The sequence below is a fragment of the Thermobia domestica genome, chromosome 9 (genome assembly GCF_964235325.1).
Source record: "Thermobia domestica chromosome 9, izTheDome1.hap1.1, whole genome shotgun sequence".
NCBI lineage: Eukaryota > Metazoa > Arthropoda > Insecta > Zygentoma > Lepismatidae > Thermobia > Thermobia domestica.
The window spans coordinates 69,458,243-69,484,901 of NC_137462.1; the positions used below are offsets into that span (position 1 = coordinate 69,458,243).

At 35.0% G+C, this 26,659-nt stretch overlaps 2 protein-coding genes across 2 annotated transcripts in view; one reads left to right on the plus strand and one right to left on the minus strand.

The window, feature by feature from the left end:
• The window catches only part of LOC145694723 (uncharacterized), a 629,124-nt gene that overhangs the window by 490,263 nt on the left and 112,202 nt on the right, over positions 1 to 26,659 (minus strand). The gene's annotated exons all lie outside the window — the stretch shown is intronic.
• Positions 1,555 to 22,154, plus strand: LOC145694722 (E3 SUMO-protein ligase KIAA1586-like). Its single transcript, XM_081771267.1, has 2 exons — positions 1,555 to 2,043; positions 19,443 to 22,154. The coding sequence occupies exon 2, from the start codon at positions 19,593 to 19,595 to the stop codon at positions 20,904 to 20,906; it is 1,314 nt and encodes a 437-aa protein (XP_081627393.1). The 5' UTR covers positions 1,555 to 2,043; positions 19,443 to 19,592; the 3' UTR covers positions 20,907 to 22,154.

Genomic DNA, 26,659 nt, shown 5'->3' on the forward strand with positions numbered 1-26,659 from the left:
TTTTTGAACAATTATTCCGAGTGGTGTGCCAAAAGTAAACCTGTACGAACTAAAATAACTTAAGTAAGAAAATAATGGAAACAGTTCTTAAATCTTATAGACCTGTATTGGCTCCCTGATACGGAGTTTTATAAATATTTCTTAATCTGAAATTGCCAACGGGGTATATATTTGGCAAAAATTTACTTTGGGTCGCACAGTGACTTCAGCCTTGTGATAAAGGTACAAAACAGCAAACCCTGCGGAGCTTCAACCTCCTTCGCTAGCTGTCACTCGCTCAGCTATGTTTTGTGAACTATTGCACTAGATATCGCACCAAAGAAACAACTCTTCCAGCAGAGGTCTTACATGTGCGACTAAAAGTAAAGAATTGCCCACATTTGTTCAAACCTGTACACGAACATTAATGCTAAACGAGAGATAGTATGGTTAGTTATGGTTCGTTTAGGTTATGTTCGAGAAACCAAAACATTAGAGGCAGTTCCGTAAACTCTACCAACCTAGAGTACAAGGGCAATTTTATTTGAAAAAATATAACATTTTCCCCTCGCAATTAATTAATCAGCAACGTAAAATAATGGTGCGGTAAAATTATTAGGGTGACGTTTAGTAGAAGACCTGAACAGAAACCCGGATATTCTCTTATACACACGATTATTAGTATGATTTAATATGTTGTGCTGTTGGTAATATGTTTTGCAGTTGGTATCCTGAATAAAATATTACGCAACAATTGAATATTCTAGAAAAAAAAATAATACAGTAAAAATAATGACAAGGTTAGATCCTTATGTGCGTTTCAAGTAAAGCGTCTCATATTACACGAAACTAGTAACACTAAAATCGCGCGTTATTTGATTGATTATGATGAATATGATTGTTCAGAAAATATGACTAAATCGGCATGCTACGTTCTAATTTCAACAACAAAAGAACGAAATTTAACTGGAAAATTCAAGAAAATAAAAATATACACTATAAAGTAAATGTTTGAAGATTTTACTTACCATATATTTATCAATATTTTCCTTATCAAAAATGAACTTCATAACAACACGCCACACATAACTTTCAATTCAAATGAAGAAATCCAGTTCCAGTTATCTTCCTTACGGAAGATTTATATAAAGGAAGTTCCAGCCTTAGAGCCCTATGGAACTAATTTTCTATATTTTCTACTACTAATTTTCTTATAAATATTTTTTTTAAATAAGATTATGAATTAAGATGGCTCGTGCCAAAATGGCCGAACTATCTCGTTTTAATCTCAATTGTCTTTCACACTATTAATGTAAAACAAAAAGGATAAGCGGCACATTAACACGTTGAAATTAAATCACAGAGTTTTAAAATTGTAACACATACCACAATTGTCAAAAAAAACTAAAATAAATGAGTATTAATTGATTAAAACTGAGAGCAAAGCTCTCCACTATTCATAATACACACTGTTTCTCTTATCCAAATTCAGAATCATGATAAGAATCCTGGGAAGAAACAAGGACTACCTGCCGCGTTGCCAGTTCTCCTACTTCGCGGCTATGGTATATAGAAGGCTGTGCAACTGCTCATTTGTAGCCGCAATTGACCAAAAAAAAAAAAAAAAAAAAAGCGGCTAGTATTACTAGTAGTTTTTCAACAACCTATCGGGCAAATAAAGGGAGGTGGTAAAAATAAACATTTTTCTGTTTCGTTTTCGTTCAGATAAAAAAAATATTTGAAGAAAATTTGTTAACAGGAGGGGGTAGAAAACAGAAGTCAGGAATGATTTGTAGCGTATGAGCATGTCACAACAATATTTGGTCACTTCCATACAGCCTAATGCTTAGTAGTGTTTAAACTTTCTTTGTGGGTTGACGAATTAAGAGGTGCTTTGCAATTTGCAAGATGTCCAAGAAGCTGTTAGAAAATTGGTTAAAAAGAAGAAGAGACAATAGCTGTGAAAGTTCCGTTGATGAAAATGTGAAAGCAAAGACATCGAGAAACAGCGAAGAAAAATCCAAAGAACATGTTAATTTGCCAGATACTACTTCACAGAAAGACGTAAGTATATTTATTTATTTATTTATTTATTTATTTATTTCACATTACAAGATTGTTATGGCATCTCGGCTTGATGACGAAGATGTCAGAGGGATAAGGTTCCTTGTTAAAGGCATTGGAAAGGAGACAATTTGAGGCCTATAAGTTAGGTACTATTCCGATATTTGCCTGGTGCGAGTGAAGAAAAACCTCTCTTAGGATAGCTGATCTGCAAAGGCTTTTTCACACCTTCTTGACTGATTTAATATTATTATTGCAATTTACATCTATGTAAACGACCCCAGGTTTAAATTTCGCTCAAAACAGCTGTTAGAGTAATTCTATTTAAAAAAAAAAAAAAAAAAATCAGACAACCATCCTCACTGGCATAGCCTTCTATATGTTCCTAGCCACGAAGTGAAAATGGCAACGCCGCATTATCTGTCATAGGTAGTCCGATGGTCCTGCCTAGTGGTTGTAGGGGATGCAGTAAACACGAAAAAGCAGGCATACGACCATACTTATTACACCATGCGTGATATGCGTGTTCTACGATTATTATAGTTTAAAGCGTATATTTTGCAAAAGAAAAGGTGCATGAGCTGTATGAAAATTATAGTTAGTTCTGGACAATACGTACGTGTTTCATAAGAATATTTACAATGCTCGATGAAGTTTTACTATACGCATCCATAGATTGTAAAATGTACAGGAAAATTTGGGCAAGTCTTTAATTTGCACATTTGATGTCGAGAACATAACCCAATCAACTCCTGTGGGACTTCTAACCCGTTCCTTCTATCACTGGCGCAAATCCCGGGGGGATGAGGGAACATGCCCTTCCAATCTTGTAACTGAGGGAGACTGTCCCCCCCAATAATCCTATTTGAAATGTGTTTTTGGGGAGAAATTTGATTATTGTCCGATTGCCACAAAGGAAAGTGAGATGAAATTGATATCCCCCAGAATAAACCTCAAATCTCCAGGATAGTGGCGGATCCAGGATATGATCAAGGAAGGGGCTAAACCATAGTTTGCCGCTGTATCAAGTGTAAAGCAGGCCTGAAGCCCATTTTATCCAGTGTATACCTGAGCATCAAGGGGAAACTGTAGCCCTCTTAGGATCTATATATAGATAGAAACGGTCTTACCCGCCCCCCCCCCCCAATGTTGAAGACAGATTTGCGCCCCTGTTTACTACTACTGCTGCTACTTATATTATGAATCCGTATAGTAAAACTGCACGCTAGGCTCTTATTGAATGATTTTTAAGATCACAAAGAAATGCTCATTCTGTTTTTTTTCTTCATTCATTAAAATCCTGTCAATGCAGAAACAGGATATAAAGGGGGAGGCTACAGGGACCGGGCCCACCTAAAATTTTCACGGTAGGCTTTCAAAATAATATGGCTAGATCGGACCTCCCTAACTTCTACCGGGTCCTACCTACACTTTTGGGCTGGTTACGAGTTTGAGGATATATATCAGTAGAGGAGGGGGTGTCGTTAATTTAACCTGGAAAATTGTCTCAAAATACCTTAGAATGTTAGAAAAATGGGACCATAATTTGCAAGTCCAAAAACTATGTATGTAAAAAATAAAAAAATAAAAATATTTGGCACATGTACTAGCATATTTCGTTTTTTTTTTTTTTTTTTTTTTTAAACTGAGGGTAATGTGGAAACACCCTATAATTACAATAAATCAATGTGTATACACATAAAGTTGTTTGATCATAGTATGTTTTTAATCATAGTATGTTTTAATCTGTAGATGAAACAAAGGCAACAAAAGATTTTAAATGATTACAAAGTTAAAAAGCTGATAGTTACAAAGTAAACAAATTTCGATACAAGGTTTTGTTGTCAACAGACAAAGACGTTATGTAGGTAAGTCTTATTTGCAGATATCACACATATAAATGTCAGTTTCCACACCGGCACACTCAAAGTGATTCCATTTCTCACATAATTGACATTGAATCCATAGTTCACCACGCATATCTTTCGAAAATAGATTCCCATAAAACATGCACAGGGCGTCTTTTTCGGTGGGCTCTTCTACTCCAACTGGAAGATAGACTGCAGTTTTTTTTTTTTTTAAATTGGAGGAGGAACTTTGGGCATTTTTCTAGTTTTCTTACCGGCTGCAGGCGGCTTCTGTTTAGGTTAAGTCGTACTCTTAGATAACGATTCCTCGAGCTGTTTTCTCTACGGAGACGATGTGAAAACAGCGCAAAAATTCGGCTTACGGCCTCTATTCGAGGGCTTCCTCTTCAAAGGGGGTATTTTCATGATTTCACATGGTGACACACAAACTTTTGAACATGTGCTCAGAACGTTGGGATCCTGTGAAGAGGTGCTCGGTAATATTAAGAATTCTAAAGTACAAAATTCGATGTGTTACAAAATTGCATTCCTCAGATGTTTACTTTATCTACTCCAATCTTGAGCTAGTTACTGAACAGTATTATACGCTCTATAGAACTAGTTTTAAAAAATAATTATCCTTGGCACTTCCATAAGTGCAAGCATATAGCGAGAAAACATGTTACGGAAAGCACGTCATAATAATTCGCAAAATACGCACTCAAGTTAATTCAGAGACGGACATAGTAGAAAAATGAAATTAAATATTTGAGTTTTACGTCCCACAATTATGCCGAAAGTGTGTCGTACATTTTTACATTCGAATTTCGACGTTTCTCACGTGAATTGCATAAATAAGTCTTCCTTTATCACATGAAAGTGATAATACCCACACTTTTGCACATCCTTGTAATTTTCCAAAACACAAATTACATAAAGAACTCAATCCAAAGTTTTGGGGGCGCGGTGGCTCAGTGGTAGAGGGTTCACCTCCGATGCTTGGGGTTCCTGGTTCGATCCCAGCTCGCGCCGTGTGGACTTTGTGCTGGACAAACACCGTGCTCGTGGGTTTTCTCGGGGTTCTCCCGTTTCCTCCCACTCTTCATTCCACAATTTCACTCATTTCTCATTATCACCGTCTCCTTTAGCCTAACCGGCATAACCGTGGGACGTTAAATTTAAAGATTTCAATCCAAAGTTTTCTCGCGACCACAAGATACAGCCAACCAACTATTTCACGTTTCCTTTGCTAAGGAGATTTTACTAATGGGACCTACAATTTTTGGTAGACTCCGATTCACTGCGTTCAATTGCATCAGTGGATTTGAACCAGCAATCACGCGTACCGAAGGAATGTGTTCAGATCCTGCAGCGACTGTCTTAAATTTGCTGTTTCCGAAGAAATTAACTTTACTTAATCTTAAGTATATTTGGTGAACATTTAACATCCTTCTCGAATACAGCATTAAAAAAAAAAAAAAAAAAAAAAAAAGTCACTTCATTCCGACCGTCACTCGTAATATCCGTAGTTTGACTTCCAGCTGGACAGCCATCATGACTATGTTGGTTTTCATGAAAACTGGGATGAGTATATAAGTATGCAACTGGAGAATAATTTTTACTAAGAGAAAATGTCTTCGAATAAGAAACCTACTTTGAGGAAAAAGGTTTTCAATGTAACGTCTCCTCCCCAAATATAATTGATTTTAAAAAAAATCGCTCTAGGGTCCAGGGTAGCGAAATAGGTACACAGAAGCTTAGACTCCGAATCCTGAATTTTTAATACTCCCGACCCCTTTTAATTTGTAGGGCTATTTTATACTTCGTTATATTAATTGATAGACGCAGCGTATAAGGTGTTTAACCACAGTCAAGGAGAACCACCAAGCTACGTTTAGAACTTTGCTAAGCAATTGTTAAGTTTGCTATTTGATTTTCATATTGGTGCACAAAATGGTTGAAGCTAAAACTAATCATAGCACCTTCTGTCCAAAAATAGTTTAATAATCGATGCATGATCACTACAATAATCGACGTTGCATCTAAACGATTTGTATGATGCATCTTTTTTTTTCATTTAAAGTAAGATACAGCACGTAGCAGCGCGAACACTATAGTATGAATAAGACATAAAAACGTCAATAGTTCATCAATTCAAGTCCCGAGTTCCAGTTGATTGCGTTTTCACCTTCCACTTCTATAAATCTTGTTTGTTTCATTTTCTGACAGCCTTCCCTCTTCCTGTCCCAACACTCATTTCACTACAATCCACTAAGAGTCCCGTGTCTAATATGTTTGTAAATAGCATTAGTGTGTCCGATGAAGCCAAGTTGTTAGTTGGCGAAACGTTACACATTTTAGTTTTTAAATAAAGCGCATTTGCTTTGCTCAGCTATTATTTAATTTTATCCCGAACTTATTGATGTGTAAAGGTCTGACTTTATTTTCCACTGATATTCCTTAATTCACACACATATAGAAATCCCTGTACAAAATATCAGTCGAACTTTTACACATCAATACATCAAAACGCTAGAAATAAGCTACTTAATAGTAACATGCAACTTGAAATAAATTTTGTAACGGGGAAAATTAAAGATGTAATACATTTTGACCATATATTTTAATTAAAAGTAGCACAAAACATTAATATCAACAAAACGCTCCCACGTTTACACAGAAAATAAAAATGTAGAAGTATAATGTACACCACTAGGCGAAACGCTTAGTATTTAACTGGCACCAATCTCACATACTCGTGCTTTTTTTTTTTTTTTTTTTGCCGGTTACTAGTAGCTGTTCGTTGGTTCTGATTAGGTACACATTGAAACTTAATAGATAATACTATTTCTACTACATTTTTCATAACTTCTTCAATTTTTCCAAAGATACACTAAAATGTAACATTTGTATTGCAATTTGCAATATACCTGTGTAACATGAATAACACAAAATAAATTAATCAACAAAAAATTTAAACTAAAATTGTTAGATAAAGATTTAATATTAAACACATGGGCCTGTGAAAACAGGAGCCAGTCCTGCCGTGTTAATAGTGTATCATGACTAAATTAAGTTTTATGAATTATGAAGAAAGAGCAAGAAGTTTCCTTTTCTTATATGATGTCGACTTGTCATTTTTTAGTTTTGTGTAATTGTTTAGAAGAACATTGCTCAGAATACCACATACAATACTAAAAATAGACCGAGAATTGGTTCCACAACTTTTACAACTATAATTTAGATCAATATAAAATGAATTGTCTGAAGAGAGTGATTTTAGAGTCAATGCTTGTAGAACACACTTTTGGGAAGTTTGTCGTAGAAACATTTTTAGTAATTCTTCACTATTAACAATATAGTGCAAAATGGCATACATGTGAAACAAAATAAATTTTATTTGATCTGTTGCTACGCAAAGTCCTTCCCTTTGAAGGTAATCAAAATAAGGATTGTCTATATTATTTCCCTTACCAGCCACAACTAAACTTACACATTCCTCACATGTCACTCTTTTTCTAACACAATGAGCTGCATAACCAGCCACATAGATCCTCGAATCCTCGTCTATGTCGTCACAAGATTCCAAATAGGATGATTTCAATACACATTCTAGATCACTGGTGTCACAAGACTGATCAGAAGTGTAATCCTGTAAATCTTCAGTACTGGGTAGCCTTAATACATGCTGTAACCTAATTTTAGACTCGGATTCTAGTATCTGCGTATACGAAACATTGTAGTTACATCCTGATATGGACCTATAACAACTGAATCGTTTTTCTAAATTATCACTCTGAAATTTGCCAGTGAGCACATACTCAACAGAAAAATTAGAAAAACAGTAGGTTGTTAATTGGATCATTACCGTTGTTGTCTGCATGAGTGCTCCGTAAGTGTCCTTGGTGAGTGATACTGTATTAAGATCTTCGTACCATGATTTTAACCAGTCCACAAATTGCTGTAAATATTGAACTCTGAAATCACTGTCACTGGTAATAGGCATTGAATATTCGTCCCTTTTAACTTTCCCTTTTAACATATTTTTGACGTTCATTACCTTCCACCATTTGTTTATTATTTCCAAGAATTTCATTGTTCCTCCATATTCACTGTTGTTCGTAAGGGCTGCAATAGTGGTATCATGAAAAATATTGCACACAAACTTTACGTTTTGCCGTTCCAAATTGTTAGGGTACAAAGATTTATTGTTCAACTTATACGCCTTCCGCAAAATGTTTTCCTCCTCGCTTTTATGAAATTCCCGCAAGTGACTGAGACAAGCTTTTTGCAGCTCACCCTCGTATGGATACACAAATGTTTTTTCACTGTCTTTCAAATTTAACCAACAGTTACGTATATTCTTAAATATATGTACACTATCATACATAAGAAAAATTTTTTCTCCAGGATACTGTGGATTAGTGAAGCTATAAGATCCACTAGCAAGAAATTTAAATAGACTCTGATTAATTCTATTATTGTCTGTGATTATACACAATACCTTGAAACCTACAGTCTGAACATAGCTGATTACTTTTTGAACAATTTCAAACAGTTGTTTCCCTGACATTGCATTTGCTGGAACCAATTGGACAACCTCATGAAACCTTCCAAAACACGAACTTAACATGAAAGTTTGAACAGTGGTGGCTTGTTCTGTTGGACTGTTTTCAGCATAACCTGTAATTTTTTGAGCTTTGTAAGTCAAGCAACTTTTAATATGAATTTCATCTATTAATAATGCTACAATTCTTTCAAAGCTACTGAGATTTTTAAAAATACACTTGAAATACACTTCATTGCTTTTCTCAATTTCAGGCGAAATATTTAGTGAGGAAGACAATGCTTGCAAACGCCGGACACTTGGCAAAATTAAGAAGTTTCTCAAAATTTCATATACTTTTACAGAATGACTGTATACATGAAAAGCAAACACTAAAGTATGTTTGGAATACCTTCTTAGTGGGGTATTTAAAAGCATAAGCTGATCAAGAATTAAATGTACATTAAAATTATCCTTATCTATATATTTGATTGCAGTCTCTATACTGTCACAACCTTTACTTATATAATAACTGGAATCACGTGTAACCTGAGTCACGTTTGCATACCTAGACAATAGGTTTTCAATCTGAGACCAAAGACTGAGTTTCAAGTTACTAGGTAAAATCCAATTAAGTTCCTTTGCTGACAACTCATAATTGCAAATCAACACACGAACACTCATGTCATTCTTAACAATTATGCTGTTCATTACAATAATTTCTTCAAAGTCTTGGTTAACATCACAATCGATATTCAGTATGTAAAAATACACATTTGAATTAACGATTTTCACGTTCCATTCACGAAGATTTAATTTTGTTGATAAATCATTTACAAAATCACTGAAATTTTCAATAACATCTGAAGACAAAAACTGGTTAACTTCTTCCTCATGTCTTTGTATTATTGTCCTCCGTCTTTCTTCTGGATCCTTCCTAACGTTTTTCTGACGAGACAAATACGAAGGAAGATTTTTGAATACATGAGGTACGGCTCCATCCACCAGCTTCGGGTAAGTCAGATCAGTCGTATGTTTGTTTCCTACAGAATCTGTATACTCCTCAGTTCTGATAATCTCAGAAGAGTCAAAGTGGTCTGAACACACCGCTGAATATTTCGTTGGATTCCAATTACTTCTTGGTATTGCGCTTAACCATTTCTTGAAAAGTTGTTCGTCTTTGGGGAATGAGAATGTTGACGTTGTACCTTCAGTTTTAAGAGTACTGTCATAGTTAGATTTGCATCCTGGGACGCAACACCGTCGTGGCATCTGAAAAAAGAAAAGTATCACAGATTACACAGCAGAACAAATTATCATGTACACATACATAGATTAACGCCCTTGTTACTAGCGTCCAACAACGACATACACTGTGTTTTAAGAAGCAGTTAAACGTTAGCTCAGGAAAAAAGGGAAGGGGAAATGTTGCTCTTTCAGGCCAACGTATTTACACCCCCTATATATGGTATGCCTACTTTGAACTTCTGGACCTAGGAAACAAAACTTGCCATTAGGTTTATCATCAAGAGTAGGTTACTACGTATCGAAAAGTGCAAAAGGTCTCCATCTTTAATCCAATATATACGGCTGAATTTCGTAAATCGCCTCAAAAGCATTGACCAGATGTTGTAACAAGGCTTGGTCAGGAGGAGGAGACTCCAAATAGCGAAGCGGGTTTTAATATTGACGTTAAATCGTGTCACAGGTTTAAAAGCTTTTTAAGATCTAGATTCATATTTTCAAAAACTCTAATCATGACTTTGTAATTAAATATCTATACACAAGGTCTAATAAAAATGACCGAATTCTTTAAATAATGCTAGAATAGTTGTAATGACAAAAACGAATGCCGAACACATCTAGTGGCATCTCGTAGCAAAGTATTGGTTTCTGCAGTGCTCCTCCTTATGCATTAGTTGTCAAGATAAACTAATCAACAATTCATATACATCATAGATTTAATCAGAGTCCCTCCCTAGCCGAATGATTACGCTTAGCAGTTTCAGTGCGAGGGACCTCGGAGTCAATACCCAGCGGTGACTCAAATTTTGATGTTCATCCGGGACAAGGGAATAGATAACTAGCCCACAATATGAGTAACACTAAGGTTTTAGTATTCTTTTAAGAACGAGGCCAAAGTGTACTATTTTTAATTTACTATTAGTAAAGCAAAATAGTCGAACTTTATCTAGAAAATTAAACACACTAAAGCTAGAAGTAGCAAACATATGTCCCTCTAGACAATTTTATAATACGATGTATGACAACCAGACAGACGTAACTCTAAAACTTCCATCATCGTTTCATTAGATGTACGTACCTACCTATCAAAGCTCCACTTGATGTCAAATCGTCCTAACTCCACCTTTCCTTACCTCTTAGCGCCAAGGACACGTGATGGAGTAACGTCGCTTTGATACGAAGTAGGGCATTCAAAATTGTGTACATCTAAAAAAAACGATGAGCGAATTTTTGGAGTACGTTTCTCTCTGTTTCTCACGCATTGAATAGCTATTTAATAAAATATTCCAGTATCTAAAAAGTGATTCACACCACTGTCATTCTCACTGGTCCAACAATACAGGGCAAATATTTCTAAAAACAGATAAAGCTATGAAAATCTGTATCTGCAGGTTGATAGCCATTGAAATGGCTAAAACTATGAACTATATAGCAATACCACTGGTGAAACAGTATTGCCAATCCTAAAAATATTCTTCTTCGAATTGCAATACTGCAATTTATTACAAATATGAAATTTATATAAAAATCCAAATTCAGAGATGTATCACTTTTTACGCAGTGTTGCAAACTTACGATACTACATTGTTACAAAAGCTATATTTTTAGTATTGTCCACCCCTTATATCTTCGAAACAAATTTTGAAAATATTTTCTGCAAGTCAATAGCCAGTATGAGCAATGCCACGAAAAAAACTGTTGGAAAAAAAAAGCCGGATGATTCAGGGTAAATCAAATCAACACCTTCATTCAGCTGCAAATGCATTCCTACACCGATGCGATATCACTCTATTCAATCTAACCTGATAGATAATAAATATAAGCTAAACCACAAATCTGTAGTATGTGGGCTACTCCATGTAGCAAATCAAACAGTATTTGCAATAGAGTGCCGATTATCCTATCTAAGCGGGGTGTGGCCTGGTCGGACGACGCGGACAGTAACAAATACATTTAAAACTAACAAAATACATTCATTAATCCAAAACTCAGTCAAACGAACTTCAAATTTATACTGTATGTACTACAAAGAACAATCAACCCTGACGAAGAAAGCTGGTAATTGTCTTTTGTTTGCCAGCCGTTTGACGTATTTTATGGACTTTTTCTATTGCCAACCAGGTCGGATAACCGGACACTACTGTATTAAGAAAAATGTTGGAAAGACGATACATAACTTTTGTTTACCAATATCAATACCAAGTTTAGAACTGTCCGAAGGTTGTACATAATTGCAACAAAAGATTACTTTTTGACATTGATATTAGTTGTTATGAATAAAGTCAGAATGGCTGGTTCTCTCAAGGTTGGAAATCGTACAATACTTACTGTATTGTCACATGATTGCAGACTGTTCTCATATAGCACAATAGAAAAAAAAAAAAAAGTTCATCGCACCGTTATCTATATATATAAAAGAGAACGTACAAAAATTTGTCCGCTCATCACGCAAATACGGCTGAACCAATTTCTTTCATTTTTGGGGGGTTATTAGGATTTGGACCCTAGATGGTTTTTATCATATCACTTTAATTTTTAATTACCAGTGTCTTGAGATAATTGACCATTCAAGTGTCCATAACGTACAAATCCTTTGTTATTAGTTCATCATAGGTAAAAATAAACGTATTTATATGCAACCCGCATGACCGTGTCACTCGGCGGGTTAACATAAATGACAGGCGATATACAGCGGAAAATAGCTTGAATCTTCTGTTTAAAATTTTTTAATTGATTTGCTTATTTTTACAGACACTTTTACAATATGCCAGCACCGGGATGACCGCAGCGAAGCGGGGCGGGTTAACATAAATGACAGGCGATATAATGTTAAGATTTACTGCAATCTTCTATGGTTTTTATCATATCACTTGAAAGCGAAAAAGTAAAAATTATCTAAGTAACAAAGTTTATTGCGTTCCGGGGTGACCGCAGCGAAGCGGGGTGAACGCTGCTAGTTGTCAATAAAGTGATTTCAGTTTTGCATTCCTTATCAGTATTCAACCTTATGTCCCTCACAACTGTGCTCCACCTGCTCCAAGTAGCGAAACAACGGAAGGTAATTGACACCAAAAGTACATAATGAAAATGTCAATTTTTTACCTAGCGAACCTTCAAACAATTTTTCCCTGAAGTAATCAACACCTGTACTTCCACTCTTCAGACAGCCAAAAGTGTTAGAAGAATGGTCTGTCTTGATCGCCTGTCAGGTTAAATGAAATAGAGTATTCATAGTTCAATACAAGAATTACACGCCACAAAATAAATATTATAGCTAATTACTAAAATCTAAGTCTAAAATATGAGAAATGCATTAAAAAAATCCTCACAGCCTTGGCAGGGGTTAGAGCCATGGAGTCTCTGATTACATGTTATCATTAAATCCACGTTTCGAATAACGCCAAAGATGAGAGAATTTCCTTTTTTTTTTAATTTACTGTTAACAAACTTTGTATAGCAAGAAATCATATTTAAATGTAAAATAATTACCGTTTCTCAAGTCGGCTCTAATTTCTCTGGTCACCTATATTTCTTCTTAATGATTTTTTTTATATATCCCTCATTGGTAATTCTGATTATGAAGTCATAAAACCTGAAAAGAAAATAATACTTTAATGAAAACGCACTACTCAGACATCAGTTGTATAAAGTATAAAATACTTATTATACTATAAGTGCAGGGGAAGGAGTGAGCGAAGCGAACTGGCTGGGTAAGGTAAGATTACGCACTCCATTTGTTTTAGAAGGATTTTAAACAGATTTACTTCCACTTGATTCGTATCATCGCTCCACTTACATACACTTAGGCTAATGCAAGATATAGTGGAGAGATATTCAGATAAACGGACATGTACTGTTGCCGTAGTCTCCTACAGCAAAAGGATTTATGATTCTATGCCCCATAAAATTTCCATGGCTAAGTTTTCAGTTCCCTCGTAAACAAGTATGACTCTAGTGTTCTAAAAACACTGACGAAAGTGAGTGTACTAGTTGCCCAATGTGTACAGCTATCGGAACTTCCAGATAAATGAGAAAATATTAAAGACACTACACGACATTCAATTTTTTACTTTTGTCTATAACTATCTGCACATATCCTTTATCTTTTTGCGAAGTTTTAACCAACAAATCGGAGTTTTGGCAAAATGTTAATCTTTCTGGTTTATATTAAATATCAGGGGGGCTAGCCTGACCTAATGTACCTCAAGGCGCTGGTTTACTTCTGGCGCACCACATTTTGCAATATTTATAGGTAAAATTCAATACTTTCATGAAAAGACATCTTTATAAAGAGCAAATTTTTACAAGCAATAGAATGAAATATGAAGTAATATACCTGTATTTTCTGTTTACAACTGCAGGGATACTAGTATAAGATCCTTATATGTGTTTTACTAGAGATAAAATGAGTGCATATGGAAGACAACTGTACTAGAAATTATTTTCTACCTGCGGTGTATTTCTGCACAATGTACAGAAGTTTTATGTTCATATGATAAGCGCTATTAAAACTCGTATAACTGCCAAAACTCACTCGTTTTCACTACTCTCGCCCATGCGTATACCCACCTTCGCTGGCGCGCCTGCTTCGGACGCAACATTGCTGACGCCCGGACTGTCAAGTTTCGCCCTGTACTGACTCAGTTATATAGCATTCGCACTATTTAATTCGCACTAGTACAGGTTGTTTTGCGTTTTGTGACTGTAGTTTTTATTGATACATCCGGACTTCGTATCTATACGTAAATCGTAAAAGAATTGGGATGACATTTAGTGTCTCTCCCAACTCCTTAATTTGTCTATCGTATGTCGAGAACAGAACCTAACCAAACCCTGCGGCGCTTTTAACCCGTTCCTACTACTACTACTACTACCCTACGGCTACTCCTACTCCTACTACTTAGATTGGGGGCGATACTAAATATCAGTTAAGAACTATATCTTTTCAACAATTTCTTAAGATGGCCCCCTTGAATTTTAAATATGCCATGTGATATCGCCCAGGGCAAATCATTTAGGAAACAATAAGAAGGAAATTAGTTAACTAATTCTAATTTTTGAACAATTATTCCGAGTGGTGTGCCAAAAGTAAACCTGTACGAACTAAAATAACTTAAGTAAGAAAATAATGGAAACAGTTCTTAAATCTTATAGACCTGTATTGGCTCCCTGATACGGAGTTTTATAAATATTTCTTAATCTGAAATTGCCAACGGGGTATATATTTGGCAAAAATTTACTTTGGGTCGCACAGTGACTTCAGCCTTGTGATAAAGGTACAAAACAGCAAACCCTGCGGAGCTTCAACCTCCTTCGCTAGCTGTCACTCGCTCAGCTATGTTTTGTGAACTATTGCACTAGATATCGCACCAAAGAAACAACTCTTCCAGCAGAGGTCTTACATGTGCGACTAAAAGTAAAGAATTGCCCACATTTGTTCAAACCTGTACACGAACATTAATGCTAAACGAGAGATAGTATGGTTAGTTATGGTTCGTTTAGGTTATGTTCGAGAAACCAAAACATTAGAGGCAGTTCCGTAAACTCTACCAACCTAGAGTACAAGGGCAATTTTATTTGAAAAAATATAACATTTTCCCCTCGCAATTAATTAATCAGCAACGTAAAATAATGGTGCGGTAAAATTATTAGGGTGACGTTTAGTAGAAGACCTGAACAGAAACCCGGATATTCTCTTATACACACGATTATTAGTATGATTTAATATGTTGTGCTGTTGGTAATATGTTTTGCAGTTGGTATCCTGAATAAAATATTACGCAACAATTGAATATTCTAGAAAAAAAAATAATACAGTAAAAATAATGACAAGGTTAGATCCTTATGTGCGTTTCAAGTAAAGCGTCTCATATTACACGAAACTAGTAACACTAAAATCGCGCGTTATTTGATTGATTATGATGAATATGATTGTTCAGAAAATATGACTAAATCGGCATGCTACGTTCTAATTTCAACAACAAAAGAACGAAATTTAACTGGAAAATTCAAGAAAATAAAAATATACACTATAAAGTAAATGTTTGAAGATTTTACTTACCATATATTTATCAATATTTTCCTTATCAAAAATGAACTTCATAACAACACGCCACACATAACTTTCAATTCAAATGAAGAAATCCAGTTCCAGTTATCTTCCTTACGGAAGATTTATATAAAGGAAGTTCCAGCCTTAGAGCCCTATGGAACTAATTTTCTATATTTTCTACTACTAATTTTCTTATAAATATTTTTTTTAAATAAGATTATGAATTAAGATGGCTCGTGCCAAAATGGCCGAACTATCTCGTTTTAATCTCAATTGTCTTTCACACTATTAATGTAAAACAAAAAGGATAAGCGGCACATTAACACGTTGAAATTAAATCACAGAGTTTTAAAATTGTAACACATACCACAATTGTCAAAAAAAACTAAAATAAATGAGTATTAATTGATTAAAACTGAGAGCAAAGCTCTCCACTATTCATAATACACACTGTTTCTCTTATCCAAATTCAGAATCATGATAAGAATCCTGGGAAGAAACAAGGACTACCTGCCGCGTTGCCAGTTCTCCTACTTCGCGGCTATGGTATATAGAAGGCTGTGTCACTGGTCTTTCCAAGCTTTTCTTTGACAGACTAAGTGAATGCTGGAATAGTACATCAGCTTATAAGTCAAGACAGTGTCCTTTTGAAATCATTTTTTTCTGACAGAGAGCTCAAGGTTTAATAATTTAATAAGCAGTGATGCAACACAGAGAAAATATCTGATTACGGAAATTGTAATCTACCTAGAAGAGCTAGATTTGCGGGTTTTCTTATTTACCTCCTCGGTTTTAACTAACTAACTAACTAACTAACTAACTCTATGGCCTATGGAACCCGGAGGTTCAGTGCCGCGTTCACAAAAGCTCTCTACTGACTTCTATCCTTAGCTAATTGGATCCAGTTTCTACTTTGTATTCCTATCTCTGCGAGATCCATCTTAATATTATCCTCCCATCTGCGCCTAGGTCTTCCTAATGGTCGTTTTCCTATGGGTCTACCAGTCAAGACTTTGAAAGCGTTTCTACTTTCTTCCATTCTAGCTACATGACCTGCCCACCTAAGCCTACTAGACTTGACGACCCTAACAATGTTGGGTAAACCGTATAAACTATGTAGTTCCTCGTTATGAAGCTTTCGCCATTCCCCATTCTCGTTCCTCTTGGGTCCGAATATTCTTCTCAGGATCCTGTTCTCAAATACTTTTAGTCTATGTTCTTCCCTCAGAGTAAGCGACCATGTTTCGCAACCATACAGAACAACAGGCATGATTATCGCTTTATATATTTTAAGCTTCAAATTCCTCGACAGAATTCGCGACGACAAGAGATTTTGAACCGAATAGTAATAATAATAATAATAATAATAATAATAATAATAATAATAATAATAATAATAATAATAATAATAATAATAATAATAATAATAAAAGTTAAAAATTTAAATTTGAATTTAAAAAATGGAAAAGCTCCCATTCTTTAGTTTATACTTTTATTTCTTTAAGGAAAGACTTTTAGGAGGATCATTTTTTGCCTTTGTTTAGTTTTCCTTGTTTTTTTTCAGGGTGCATATTTTATTTTTATTTATTTTATTTTGTTTAACAATCACCAGATACAACTCAGAGGCCATTTTATACTGAATATCTAACAAACAATAACAATGGAAAGGATTTGGGAAGGTATCGGACAGACCTGTTTAGTAGGTACCATCCCAACATTTGCCTGGTAGGACTGAGGAAAACCCGGTAAACCCGTCAGGATGGTCGGGAGGGGGAATCGAACCCACGGCCTCCCAAATGCGAAGCCTACGCTTGGTAAAATTATCGATAGTGATTTTTTCTTTTTGAATCGCTCCTGGCGGGAAACCTAAGCCTCAAATCGAAAGAAATTATTGGACTAAAGTTTTAGATGGGTATACCGATACTAACCGACTCTAACTTCCGCGTTGGCATCAAGGCTTAATTCAGTCATTAATTGGCCTGGAAAATGTTTTCCAAGGTCCCTATTTGTTGTTTGGTCGAAGCGGCTATTTTGAATCGCTTCTGATTTAAAAAATAATAATAATAATAATAATAATAATAATAATTAAAAAGAAAACTTAACGGACTAAAGTTGCAGACACGGAAAATATTCGATTATCGTGCCACCGCAGGTCATATGCTTAATTCGGTCTAAATTTGTGTTGAAATTGGCGTCTAGAGCAAAAGAAATTTTCGTGTCTGGAGGTCGCGATAAAGTACTAGATTTTAACTTACGACAGCAAGTGTGAATTGCCTACAAGCAAGAATATTTCATAACTTTCCGAAGATATAACTATCTGATAACTATAAGGACGAATTTTTCATCAGTATTCAATGAAGAAACACTGATTAGTAGGACAACAATAATGCTTAAAAATCATAACAGAATATTACACTCATGGTTGGTACCTAAACTCTGGTTGTGACAGTTACTTATGTGTGTGCATGTTTGATATTTTTATGAACATAATAAAGCATAATGTTTCAAAATAAAGCATATAAAGTGTAATGCTTGAGTCCTTCATTTGAGAACAATGTTCTCAATTACTTTCTACAAAAGAAAAGTTTATTTAAAATGCTTGGTAAGAAGAATACTTGAAAGATAGAAACCACCTGCCAGTTGCTTTCATACGCAACTATGGAGAGTGCAGACTAAATCGCATAATTTTTCTGCGTCTATATCTTTCTTCTGGAAGCAGCAGCTGAATAAGATGCTAATTTTGAAAGGAATGTCATCTGGCAGTATTCTCCAAAAGTTTTCATAACCTCATTTTAGCCCTTTCTGAAATATAAGGGCCTAAGTGTTATGTTACATTATTTTGCATTAGAAGGGATTACTTATGATTCTAGTAATGTCTTTGATCCTTTTCATTTAAAAATATTGTAATGAGCTCATTACTTATTTTGAAAAATACTATCAGAGAATACTTCTATTTTGACTATTCAGGACACGAAAATATAACAGTGCCTCTCTCTGCTGTTTAAAATGAGAGAAACTTTTCACTCGTATAAATCTAGAGAGATATTTATTTATACAATGAAGATTTCTTGCAGTTTGCTTCCAGTCAGGGAGATATCAGCAATATTGGAACCATCACAGAAGGTGGCGAGAACGAAGAAAAAACGAAACTGAAAACAAAACAGTGAAAAGAAAAAAAATAGCTTGAAGGTGTAGTATGATTAAATAACGTGCTTTTATTCTACATTTACGAAATATGATTATAAATATAACTCCTTGAATTTAGAAATATCTGGTTTAGTGCACAATTCCCTATTCAAATTTTAATAGAAAGAGCTCGATATGTGCTTCTACTTTGAGGTTCATTATTAAACAAAGCATAAATATGTAACAAACTTATGTGTATGTCAAACTCATTAGTAACAGAAACGACAGTATCCCACACAGCACACGTAATAATAATAATAATAATAATAATAATAATAATAATAATAATAATAATAATAATAATAATAATAATAAATTCTGAACATGAACATTGCATCATCTCAGCTTTTAAAATCAATGTTGCTTTGGCATGTGGCCCCCGAAATATATTATTTCAATCCTGACAGTATTATCTAATGGTAAGCGTTCATTCATATTTCAATACGATTAACTCGTAGAAAACAATCTATTTTCTATATCTGCATTACTTTTTTCTAACTTTTCTTCTTCCTTTTCGTTTTAGGTCTCCAGTGAATATAACTGTGCTCCGCAATGGCCTCAGGTATGGACCTTAGAGCAGTAGCAAGAGAAAACAGCAACGCATCCATGGCTTTCATGCAGAGAAAACAACTTACGGTGTTTGGTTTGTAGTGAAGCTCATTCCTTAGGACCAATGAAAGAAAAAGATGTGTCGTTGTCAAGTGAATGGTTTAATTACCAAATTCAGACTTCATGTGGAAGTAACAGAACCAGTCAGCTAGTAATTCTTCGAAACAAAATTAAAAAACACGAGGATTCAAAAGCTCATGAAATAGCTCAAAATATTCGCGATAAGAAAGAAAAGAAAGAACTTCCAAAGCAGTTTGAAGAAATGTACAAAAAGTCAGCAGACGCAACTGAAAACATCTTTCGCACTGCATACTATTTGGCTAAAAAGAACCGCCCTTTTGCTGATCACGAATCTCTTGTCGAACTTCAAAGTCTTAATGGCATGCATACCGGAATTATATTACATTCCAGAAATATATGTTCTAAGATAATTGAACATATTTCCCGAGAAATGGAAAAACGCATTGTGTCCAACATAGTAAGTTCTTCAGCGAAACTCTCAGTTTTAGTTGATGAATCAACAACCATTAGTAAAAAACTGGTGCTTACTGTTTATATTCGTGCTTCAATAAACAATGAACCACCCACATTTATGTTTCTCAAATTGCTAGAGTTAGAGGGACATACAGCGAAATCAGTTCGTGATGCGCTTCTATCATGTCTCAAATCTTCAGGCTTTACAGAAGAGTATTTACAAAATAATTGGGTCTCCTTCGTCAGCGACGGAGCCAGTGTAATGCTAGGAAAGAACAGTGGTGTTGCCAAGAAGCTGATAGAACTTTACCCGCGTATTTTTACGTGGCATTGTATGAATCATCGACTTGAACTAGCTGTAAATGATGCTTTGTCAGATGTTACAGCAACAAATCATTTCAAGGCTTTTTTAGACGCCATATATGCTTTCTATAGTCAATCCCCCCAAAACATGCTAGAAATATCAAAAATTTCTGAAGATCTTGATGTTCAAATCCTACGTATTGGCCGAGTGATGGACATCCGTTGGGTTGCAAGTAGCTTTAGAACAGTTAAGGCTGTATGGGTTTCATTTCCTGCTTTGCATGCTCATTTCATGAACCATGCAGGAAGAAACTCATCCTCTAGCAAGAAAATTCATGGTCTAGGAACGAAATTAGCCAGTCCTGAATTCGTATGCGATCTCGGGTTGATGTACGATGTACTACAGGAATTATCTTTATTATCTCTTCAACTACAAGAAAGTAATATCTCTCTAGAACGTGCAAATTATCTGGTGAAACGAACCATTAGGGTGCTGGAATCCTTCAAATATCAACCAGGGGAGAAATATGAAGAGGCTCTAAAAGCTAAGGAGTTGGGTGTCTTCAAAAGTGTGCTTCTTCAGAGCAACAAAAGCACATGAACATCGATCCTAACCAGTTTCTTCAAAGTGTCGCCGACAACATGCGTCACCGACTGTGTGTACACCAACTACGGTACAACTTTTATCTGATATGAAAATTCTTGATGCTGACTCGTGGCCGGCTGAAATGGATGTGCGTTATGGAGAGAAATAAGTAAGAAGATTGTGCGCGCGATTTAATCTGGACGTTCAGGAAGCTCAGATGGGTATGCGGGATTACATTGACAATTCGTCGTCAATTCCTAATGCATTGAAGCCTCTTCAAAATTGCATTTCCACATTTCCTTGCAGTACAGCAGAGTGCGAAAGGGGTTTCAGTGTAATGAATCTTGTGGCTACTGATCTTAGATCAAACCTGCTAGTGAGCAGCATTTCCAATGCAATGCTTATTAATATCAATGGACCACCTTTAAACAAGTGGAATCCAGAATCATTTGTAAAAACTTGGATGTGTAATCACAGGAGTGCTGAGGACAACCAATCCAAAAAAAAAAAAAAAAAAAAAAAAAAAAAAAAAAAAAAAAAAAAAGGAGCCAGTATCTGAAGAAGACAATGGAAAAGACTCTCTTTGGAAAATATTGTAGAATCTTTTTGTCCGAGCAGAAACAGTGTATATATTATTAGTGTGCGTGATTGTATATTAGTGACTGATTATATATTAGTGCTTATATTGAAAAAAAAATCTGCTGGATAAACATAAGTGCATTCGTAAAAATACAGAAAGAGAAATACAGGAAGTAATAACTAGTGTATATGCATATACAGTATCATATAAATTGTGTGCGTTTGAGTACTGAAGAGCGGATCAGATTCACAGAAAAGAGCGCTGTTAGTATTAGTGCCAAAATATTAATGATATTAGCGGCCTAAAACTTTCTTGTACCCTATACCTTGATGTACGTACAGTGGTAAGTACAATAGTTCTTTCCTTGTTTCCTTGATCTTTTATTTTTAAAGATGTTTTGTTGTTTTGCTCACAGTGACTTTACTCAGTTTTGATAAAGCGTTGGCTTCTTATTCGAGAGGTTAAGAATTCGATTCCGGCCACCAACCGTCCTGATAGAGATTCCTTAGTCCTAACAGGCAAATGCAGGGATGGTCCCTTGTATACTGGCCCTAGCCGATGACTTTCCAAGCCCTTACCTTTGTTTTTCTTATCCAGTGAAAAATGGCTAAGAGCCGTATCTGAAGTTGGTAATTAATAAATATATAAATCTTCATCACCAGATCAGAGCTTCAAAGCCGTAATTTCTCGTACCAAAGACGAGAAGTAGTAGTAAGATAATGTGATGTATTTTCAAATGAATATTGAATGACATCACACACACACATGCATACAAATATACCTACATACGTATACAGGGTGTTTCATAATTCCTATTACAGCGCTTGGAGGTTGAAAGTAGATACGAAAACATGCGAACAAGTTTATTACACCGAAGTTGAACCGGCGTCCTTTCCGAGTTATGAGCGCGAGAAAATGCAGAAAATTGAACTTGAATCTTAATAGCACAAAGACTAATAGAGTTAGAGGATTCAGTGTGGTGAATTTAAGAGGAAACCACACTTGTATTACCAGGAAATACTAAGTTTAAGAGTATGGGGAAAACAGATACAGTATTTCTCAAATTAAGTGCAGATCTCATAGATAATGGGGCAAGGTTTGGTAAAATCTTGTGTAATCTTGAAGTGGCATTTTTCGAAAATACAACACAGTTTCCTCTTAAATTCACCATACCGCTTCTTCTAACGCCATTAGTCTTTGCACTATTAATGCTCAAAGTTCAATTTTCTGCACTTTCTTGCGCTCATAATTCGGAAAGGACGCCTGTAAAAAAAACTGTTTTTCATTGTTTTCGTGTCTAGTTCCAACCCTCAAATGCTGTAACAGGAATTATGAAACATCCTCTCTCTCTCTCTCTCTCTCTCTCTCTCTCTCTCTCTATATATATATATATATATATATATATATATATATATATATATATATATATATATATATATATATATATATATATATATATATATATATATATATATGTGTGTGTGTGTGTGTGTGTATGTGTGTTTGTGTAGCATGGAATGGAGCGTATACCCACCTAAAAAATTAGCATTACATCACTGCTTGAATCTCATTTCGAGTTCCACTAAAGTCTCTTCTCTCAATCTTATTACAGTCTTTCTATTTCAACTGTGCACCTTCTAGCGCTACTGTCGATGTGTGTTTTCCCGTACTCCCTCGAAAAAGGAGGAACAAGTTTCTGCGGCCGAGATCTTTCAATTGTTGGATGCGGAAACGTTGCCACAATGAGTTATTTCACGGACTTTGCTGTGCTCTGTCGTGTTACCCATTCTAAGTAGTCTACGTTCTTCATTCGTCAAGACCAAACGACTGAATGACAAATTGGCAACACAACTGAGGTCATTCACTTCTTTTCCCTAAGCAAAGGGAGGGTTTCCTCCCTCAGAGGGCGGCGGGGGTGGGACAGAAGTATATTTCGCATATTTTCCGAGTTTAGCTGAGATAGACAAGCTCTAGCAGCTTATATATCCGAATTTAAGAGTCACTTTCGTCTTAACAAAGTATTAATAAAGCATAATAATAATAATAATAATAATAATAATAATAATAATAATAATAATAATAATAATAATAATAATAATTACTCTATAATACATGAAGAAGAAACATATAAACAAATCATTTCTACAATAAAGGTTGTTGTAATTTAAAAGGTTAAATTATAAGTATTCTCTGTACTACATATAATACGCTAAACGCTGAACATTTAGCCATGGTCTCTGGAAAAAATGCGTAATACGTAGTTCTTATATTTACCGCGACGGAGCCACAAGTGGTAGCACATTTACACCATCTACACATCTGAATCATAACTAGTTACGAAACAGCAGGAAGATCACCAAGAGCCAGTGATGCCAATTTCGGAGAAAAGTCGGTAAGTCCAGGGGATTCAACTTCAAGATAGTAACAAAAAATATTATTATTATTATTATTTTCAATTATTTGGCTACTTTTAAGATTTTTTAAATGACAATTTGGTGACTTATTTACATATTTAGTGACTATTGTGCTGCGAAGGAAAAACTTCTTCTCTAATCAATTACTCTTAGTTTTAAGCAGTTTTGATATATGCCTACGTTTCTTTCATTTTTCTGTGCTTTAATCAGTGAAAGCGACATAGGCAAGTATACAACATGGCAATCCCCTCCACAATCGCACTTTGTTTTAGTCCCTTTGTCCTCTAACGTGTTGAATCACCTTTAGCTCGGACAGGTTCCGTCGAGAAGCACAAATAATACGGCATCACCGATAGCAAGGAAACCGATTAGCTGTAGAAGGGTGGGTGTTTCCTTTGTGAGCTTTTTAATTTTTTATGCATTTTGAAAGTTCATATCTTTGTAGTGTTAATTATGTCGGAAATATTACGGCTACAATTTTTAACAGCATTTCACCTAAAATTGGAGTCACTTAATCTTTTCTTTACTGATTTTTCGTATCAAAATTTTAGCAACACTGTTCAGAGTAATGACCCCTCAGGTAATACAATGTTATGAAGTACTGAATCCAATTTTAATTTACTTATTAATCCAACTGTAAATTACTGATTAAGTTTCGTTTTTTTATAAAACAGTTTGTGATGTTTTACGTGAAAAGTAATTTCATTCTAGTTAGAATTTAATGTATTTGAACTATTGGATTCATAACTGCAGTAACTTTGAAGGGGGTGGGGAGTTGGTGCTGGGTAAATTGGGATTTGCCTCTGGTTGACAAAAAAACAGAAACTTGATTAATTTGAACTCTCATATTATGATACTTCTGTATATTAATATTTACATGATTGTGTACAGGTAATTGAAAGAAAAAAAATTGTATTGTTTATATTAATTAGATTTAGTGTTTACGAGTCATGTATATCGTAGATGCTCAAATTTCTCTCTTTTATTATTATTATTATTATTATTATTATTATTATTATTATTATTATTATTATTATTATTATTATTATTATTATTACTTTTGAACGACGAAAGGAGAGGAGAAAGTAATCGAATTCGAGATTTCAATGGAGTAACGTGTTTCATAGCCTTTTCACATCGAAAAAGTGATTTTTCTATATTTGTTCATCCGTTCGTTCTGATGTACATTCACCTAGACGCCATACTGTTCAACGTATCGAGACCAAATTTTAAAATTAAGGTTTTTGTGCGATTCTCCAGATGTGTTTCTCGAATTTTCTTCCTAAAAATTGTTTACTCAATGTTGAGAATCAAAAATCGCGATTTTCTCAAAAAACCTGTCTAACGATTTTGTTTATATTTTATAAATCCATTTTTCCACAGCAACCTCATACAATATGACTCATTTCTATGGAAAAATTAAGAAGTGGCACTTTATTCTTGGGGTTAGCTTTTCGGGCAATCTGCTCTAAAACGACTCACTTGTCAGACGATTTCGTTCATATTTCATAAATACATATTTTGTTAATAACCTGACAATATGGCATAACTCATTTGTCCTGAAAAAGTATACGAGGGGTAATTTATTCTTGAGGTGAATTTCTTCGCACGATTTTCCCAAAAATGACTCAGATAATTTTGTTCATATTTCATTAATAACTTGATAATGCGTTACAACCCATTTGTACTGAAAATATATACAAGGGGTAGTTTATTATTAAGGATGTGTTTCGGACGATTTTCCCAAATACATTTCTGGCGATTTTGTTTATATGTCATAAATAAATATTTTATTAATAAACCTATAATATTGCGTAAATTGCTCCTTACGAATAAATTCACAAAGGGTGGTTTTCTTTTGGGATAAGTTTCTTTCCAGACTACTTTCTCAAAAAACGACTAAAGTGACTTTGTTCATATTTCATTAATATTTCTGTATTGCTGGATAAGTAACTGCTATGAGAATATCCACAAGTAGTAGTTTTTTTAAAACAATTTTCTGAAATCTGATTTCTGCGATTTTATTTTATATACAAATATTCCATTAATAACCCTAACATATGGCGTAAGTCATTTTCTTGTGCAAAAATTTACAAGGGGTGGTTTAATTTTGGGGATTAGCTTTCTTTGGGAGAAATTTCCGTAAAACATCTTATAATTTTGTTCGTATTTTACAAGAAAACATTTCATTAATAACTCCAGCACCCCAACGTCATTTAGTGTAAGAAATAGGAGCGAGAGTGTTTGGCGTGGTGGTCCATGCCTTTTCTTTGAATAACCAGTAACTGAAAACTTCAAAAACATCTCTGACATAATATCGCAAAATTATCGCGTGACCCATTATTCCTACATTAAGTCAGGACCGGAAAACTTCTACAGCGTTTTTCTTAAATTATTATGAAGGAAAACAATATCGTTGCTCTTCGCTGCAAAATAATCTTGGTATCTTTCAAGAATTTCTATTTAAGAGTAGAAAGACAGAGTGGTTTATACCTACGATTGCACAAGCAGTATAAAGGTAACCAAGAAAGTTCTGTCTCTTTTTGTGGAGGTCTGTGTTCAAATGGAGATAAGACGAAGCTCAGTTGTTCGTGTGGGTATATCTAACATGCTACCTGGTTGTGGCAGTTCAGTTACAATGTGAACTTGCGTAAGGACCGAGTGAACATGGGAACTCCACAGAGCGTCATAAGGATGTGTATGTTGTACGAGTTCAAACTGGGGTCAAACGTCGGTACAGCGGGGCGAAAGATATGCCAGCCCTTGGTAAAGGT

Bases quoted from the DNA above. Each gene is read 5' to 3' on its own strand.
- LOC145694722 (XM_081771267.1), top strand. From the start codon at position 19,593: ATGAAAGAAAAAGATGTGTCGTTGTCAAGTGAATGGTTTAATTACCAA.